Here is a 5,977-nt window from a genome sequence, read left to right on the forward strand (position 1 = left end):
GAGGAGGGCTGAGGAGTCTGTGTGTGTGTGTGTGTTGGGGGGTGTTGAGGGGTGTCAGAGGGCAGAGTTCAGTAAGGAGACAGCTGTAGGGAAAAATCCTATGGAAAAAGCTGTTCCTGAATTTTGTGGTCCTTGTCCGGAGGCTCCTGAAGCTCCTACCGGAGGGCAGGAGGTTAAACAGTCCATGGTCAGGGTGAGAGGAGTCCTTGAGAATGCTGCGAACTTGATGTAGACAGCGTTTCCTCTGGATGTCCTCATGCAGGAAGTGTTGTCCCTGTGATGCGTTGGGCAGTTTTCACCACCCTCTGCCGTCAGCAACTGAGCAGTTCCCATACCAGACTGTGATGCAACTGGTCAGGATGCTCTTAAAAGCACACCGGTAGAAGTTCACCAGGATTGCTAAAGACAGCTGGTTCTTCTTCAGTGTCCTAGATAGATAGATAGATAGATAGATAGATAGATAGATAGATAGATAGATAGATAGATAGATAGATAGATAGATAGATAGATAGATAGATAGATAGATAGATAGATAGATAGATAGAGAAGGGCCTGGTGTGGATTGAGTGTAATGTTTTGTGTCTAGGGAGGGAGGGGCTGAACAGATGTGTTGCACTGAAACGCTCGTAGCTCCTCCCATCATCTGCTCTTAAAGGCTCTTGTGCGCGCAGCGCTCGTGCACGTCTCGTCGTCAGCCATGTTGTCATGTTGTTTGTCTGACAGCGCCGTATAGCAACAGGTTGTCAAAGACTCTCAATAAAACACTGCAGAAATTCTTTAAAGAAACCCTGAAAGCCGCTTGTCATCACGTTAATTCAGAGGACAATGGAAAAGGATATGTTTTCCTCCCAGGAGAGTTTTCGCGCAGTCAATAATGCTGTTGTGTAATGTGAGTAACGTTAACGTACCTCTTGTAATACTGCTCAAATGTCTGCTCATGTCAATGGTATATGAATTAATCACACTTTATAGCTAGTTAGAATACAGATACAGTACCTGTTATACAAATACAGTCTATGGTAACTTGCATGTAACGTAATTGAACATTTTCTGCTGGTTTTACAGTGGTTGTGTGATGAGTTGGGAAGTGTCCAGTTTCACACTTTTCAAAGTCCTTCAGAGCTTCATAGTACAAATATTAGAGTTCATTGTGAGTCATGTGTCAACTCATGTAAAAGACATGATTCAAAGTGCTTTCGAGCATACTTTCTTCTCACAAACCTGCCAGACGAGAGGCAAACCCGTCTTTCTGCCTTTCACTCTCAGATAAGATGAAGCAGATACTGTCTAGTGGAGTTAAACAAAATACGTTAGTATAAGTTAGCATAAATGGTTAATTGCTTTTGTATGAGATATTTTATTGCTACAATGACTCATTCTCTACGTGACAGTTTCCGGAACATGATCTAATAGATAATGATGATGATGGTTGTTTTTCTAAACTTAATGCATTGGCTAACTAGACAAAATTTTTGGCCATCACAGTCATTGGTCAGTGTTTCTGATCCTTTTATTGGTCTGCCGTCTTTTTTGTTCCATAGCCTGGACTTCATATTGATCAATTTGCTCCTGATCTCTCTCTCTCTCTTAATAATGTGCTATAATTTACTCTATTCTGTAAACAGTTATATGACATCACATAACAATCTTGTTGGGCTTTTAGGGCTCTTTTAAATTAATATTAATCTGCGTTAGTTGATTCCTTTTCAGGAAATGTCCTTGTAAATTCTGGATCAGTGAAGGAGAATGATTTGTCAAACCATAATGACTGATTTTTGCCCTTTGTTTGCAGGTGAATGAGCACATTGCACATCAAATATGTTGGTGGAACAGTGCACTTATTGTTAACTAAAACAATTTATAATGTGATCATTGAAATACAACCGAAATAAAAGAATAATTGGCAAAAAATAAATCGCAGAAACTCGTAACCAGATGAATAATTTTAAAATGAAAACTGAAAATATACAAATAAAAGCTAATACTAAAGCTATAATACTAAAATATATATGTACAAGAAAAATGGCAGTTTTTAAACATAGGCCTACAGCCAAGGAAAATGTTGGCAGGGCAAGTAAAAATTAAAAACTCATGGCCCAATAACTGCGCCATCAAGATCCTTTTTGTTGAGCCCTGATGCAGTGATGTTTTAGTAGTGTGATGTTTATGTACAGTGTATTATGCTTTCTTGCCAGCTGTCTGTCTGTTTGTTCAGGCTTCACTGACGTGACCTGCATGACCTTCTGCACATAAAGCCATCTGACAACGTCTCTCAGAAAGTGGAAGAGCTCTGGGTTCTTGAAATCAGTCAAACAGACGTATTTCAGTTAAATGGATTACAAAACTAAAATAACAATTGACGAATAAGCAAATATAATTTAACAGTATAGGGACATGAAATTGTACCAACCGCCCTCAGCACCTCTGGTAATAATGACAGAGATGTTCTATTTATTTATTTTATTACATGATCAAGGCTACACGCTCACTTCTACAAGCAATGCTTTCATTTTATGAGATCTGAGGATTCAGTGGCAAGAACAAAAGTGAACGGTCTGACACACAGACAGGGTTTGTTGGTCTTAATGTGGCTTAATGTCCTCTCCGACCACGAGGCTGTGGGTCCAGAGCGTTTAACATTGTTTGTGACCTGTTGACATCCTGTTTCATTTTTGCTTTCCTCCCACTTCCTTTGTTCTTTTGTGGCTGTTAAATCATACACAGGGTGGAGGCAGGAGGTGGCGGGACATGCCCAGCTATGACCTCACAGTCTATCTTTGCAGTTCTCACATTGTACTGTATACGTCATTAAAATAAAGTTAGTGAAGGAAGCATGACACCATTACATTGTCCTTTTCTCTGTGATTGAGGGTTTCCAAAGAATTCATATAGTACCAAAGAATTTGACGTTATAATTGACAAGCAAATGATAATATTATGGAAAGAAAAATTTATTTTTAAATGTTTTATTAAGAGCAGAATTTTCGATATTTGCTGTAGATCAATCCATGCAAAATTTGACCCAGCTGCAAGTAACATGCAAAGCCACAATGAAATAACATTGGTCTCTCAAAGCTCTCAGGAACACAGCGGTTTTGGGTGATTTCCCTTTGACTCAATATGTACTGGAAAGAGAGCTATGCAACGCATGCAGTTTCCAATTTAAATATAGTTATTCTCATTTAAATATGCAGTTTGTGAAAGATCATTCAATTTAAATTTTACATTTAATGTTTGTTTGCTTTTTATTAATTGTTTTATTTAGCCGTAATGGTAACGACATTTTTAATGTTACAAAAATTAAATAAATGCTTTTTTGAATGTTTTTATTTTTTTCATCAAAGAATTCTTAAAAGGTATCATTGTGTCTACTCAAATATTAAGAAGCGCTTAATAAAAATGTTTTTTTTTTTGTAAATAATGATAATAACTAAAAAGTTTCTCAAATAGCTTTGCCATAATCACAGGAAAAAAAATGACATCTTAAATATTCAAATAGAAAATGGCAATTTTAAACCGTATTAATGTCACACTATTATGACTTGATGAGCATTAACAATTTCTTAAAAAAAATAAAAACACCTGACCTGCCTAATATTTGCACAGATTTGGTGTCATGGCATTAAATGCAAATAAACGAGTCACTCAATCTGTCCACCGCTCTTTGAAAAAAAGAAAAGCACAGCCAGTGTGTTAGATGGGGAGAGAATGAGAGAAAAGGGAGTGATACGACACGCATGACAAGCTTGCCCTATCCGAGCGCTTTTCTGGAAGCTTGTCCTGTCTAACTGCATTCTGTTCCTCTATTGACCTGCTCCCACAGCCCCACCAAATACTGCCACACATCACTTCCTGTCAGCTACTTTCTCCCTGTTTTCAATGTGTGTATATTCTGCTATCAGTGATTGGTTTTGAAGACCTGACAGCTGTCAGTTACAGCAAAACTGGTCTGTTAAATGACTTCTGATTAGTGGTAGTCATATATTAACCTAGCTGATGCTTGGACATTTTGGGATCGGCCGATATTAGATAAACTGACCACTTAATAGGGGTGTATAAAACCAAAAAAATGTCATAAGTCTGGGTGGTCTAAATGACTAGTCTGTGGTGGGACAGTCTTGTATAATTATGCTGGATGGTGTCTGCCAGCTTGGACTGGCCGATATGTTGATATGATCATATATATATATATATATATATATATATATATATATATATATATATATATATATATATATATATATATATATATATATATATATATATATATATATATATATATATATATATATATATATATATATATATATATATATATATATATATATATATATATATATATATATATATATATATAGAGAGAGAGAGAGAGAATATAGAAAATGACAAATCATAAACCTAGTAAGTTGCAAAAACTTAAAGTTGCAAGAATGAAATAATTTAGTAGAAGGGTTGGGAATCGGAAAGCTATTCTCTAAAGCCCTACAGACAAAGATACAGTCCTTCAGTTTTCAAATAAACTAATAGTTTTATATTTGCTCATCCTTTTTTCCCTGTGGCAGCTGCATATCGTAAGGCTGCATTTATATGACTGTAATTTATTCCTGTGATGGCAGAGCTAAAATTTTGGCATATTTGTGTTTGTGTGCGTGTGAATGAAATGTAATGCAAATAGGATCTATATACATGTTTTTGTACTTGCATATATGTAAATCATTGTCCATTATGTCTGTTTTGGTCTCTGCCTGTTCCCATATCAACTCACCCCAGTCATATTTAATATAATTATCTGCCATCTCGATCTTTTTTCATGTGTACAGTACAGAGATGATGTCAGAATATAATTGATTTAATGTGTGAATCAGAGTTCTTGGCTGACTCCCATTAGTGACCCCCACCTCTGACATTTACCGGAAGCATTACCGTAATATTTATTCAATTTGCAAGAGTTATATATGATTTCATCCATCAGTGTCAGGCTTACAGGAATAAACCTACATAGTGCTTTTATTTCATTATACGTCCGAAGACATTATTAGGAGATATAGAGTGACAGCTTACAATTTTTGTTGATTTAAATTTTGCATTTGTACCAATTTACATATTTTTGCTCAGTTTAGGCCTTTTTATAGACTTGAGGTATTTTTCCTCTTTGAGAGTGAGCTTTATATTCTACTGTATCAAATTCATTAAAAGTTCAGTTTGTTGGGTTTTCTTGGCTCTTATTTCATGATTCAGGTTTTACGGGGTTCAAGTGTTGTTTCCACCCAAAGTAATGATCAAGCTTTCTTTGATCGCAGTGAAATCAGTTTCTGATGTTATTAGAAGGAGGATATCGATGCAGTCAGTCATAAAAGTGTCATTGTTTATTAAGATTTTGCACATAGAGCATTAGTCTGTTGAAAACATTTGTATGGGGAGTTTATAGCGCTCATCTCCTCCCTCTCACCCTTCCTCTCTCCTTTACGCATCCTCTTCTCTCTCTTTCACTCTGAGAGTGCAGGACGGAGATAGCGACAGCCCTGCACTCCCCTGCCTGCATTATTAATGAGTGGACATTTCTTCTTTCTCTCTTTGTGTGTGTGTGTGTGTGTGTGTGTGTGTGTGTGTGGTGCAGATGACTGATCTAGCCAGCTGAGACGAGGAGATCAGGACCGCGCTCCTCGTATCCCTGCCACCTGCAGCCATGAATGGTAAGAGCTCTGCTTTATATTTCTATGTGTGTGTGTTTACCCACGTGTCCCAACCAAGAGGATTTGTGTGTCAGAGGACCTTTAGCCTCATAAATGCAGTAGAACATGAGTTCTTTCCTATTTATCGTGTCTCGTTCTTATTTGCGGTGTGTGTGCAGGAGCTACGCTGCTCTCACACACTGCAGCATGCGTTGCTCACACACACTAGCGGCTCTGACCATCCGCTTTGATTTCTGCCTGTCAGCAGCCCATCTGTCACACTGACACCTCACTGCTTATTGATT

General features: G+C 37.3%; 1 protein-coding gene across 2 annotated transcripts in view; it reads left to right on the forward strand.

Moving 5' to 3' along the window:
• The first annotated feature begins 659 nt into the window (after positions 1–659).
• Positions 660–5,977, forward strand: part of LOC113117390 (intersectin-2-like) — a 32,477-nt gene continuing 27,159 nt past the window's right edge. For both annotated transcript variants that reach the window (XM_026286019.1, XM_026286020.1), the window contains exons 1-2: positions 660–889; positions 5,618–5,693. In XM_026286019.1, coding sequence (XP_026141804.1) covers positions 5,687–5,693 — 7 coding nt within the window. In that variant the 5' untranslated portion in view covers positions 660–889; positions 5,618–5,686. The remainder of the gene's footprint in view (positions 890–5,617; positions 5,694–5,977) is intronic.

The sequence above is a fragment of the Carassius auratus genome, chromosome 17 (genome assembly GCF_003368295.1).
Source record: "Carassius auratus strain Wakin chromosome 17, ASM336829v1, whole genome shotgun sequence".
Taxonomy (NCBI): Eukaryota; Metazoa; Chordata; class Actinopteri; order Cypriniformes; family Cyprinidae; genus Carassius; species Carassius auratus.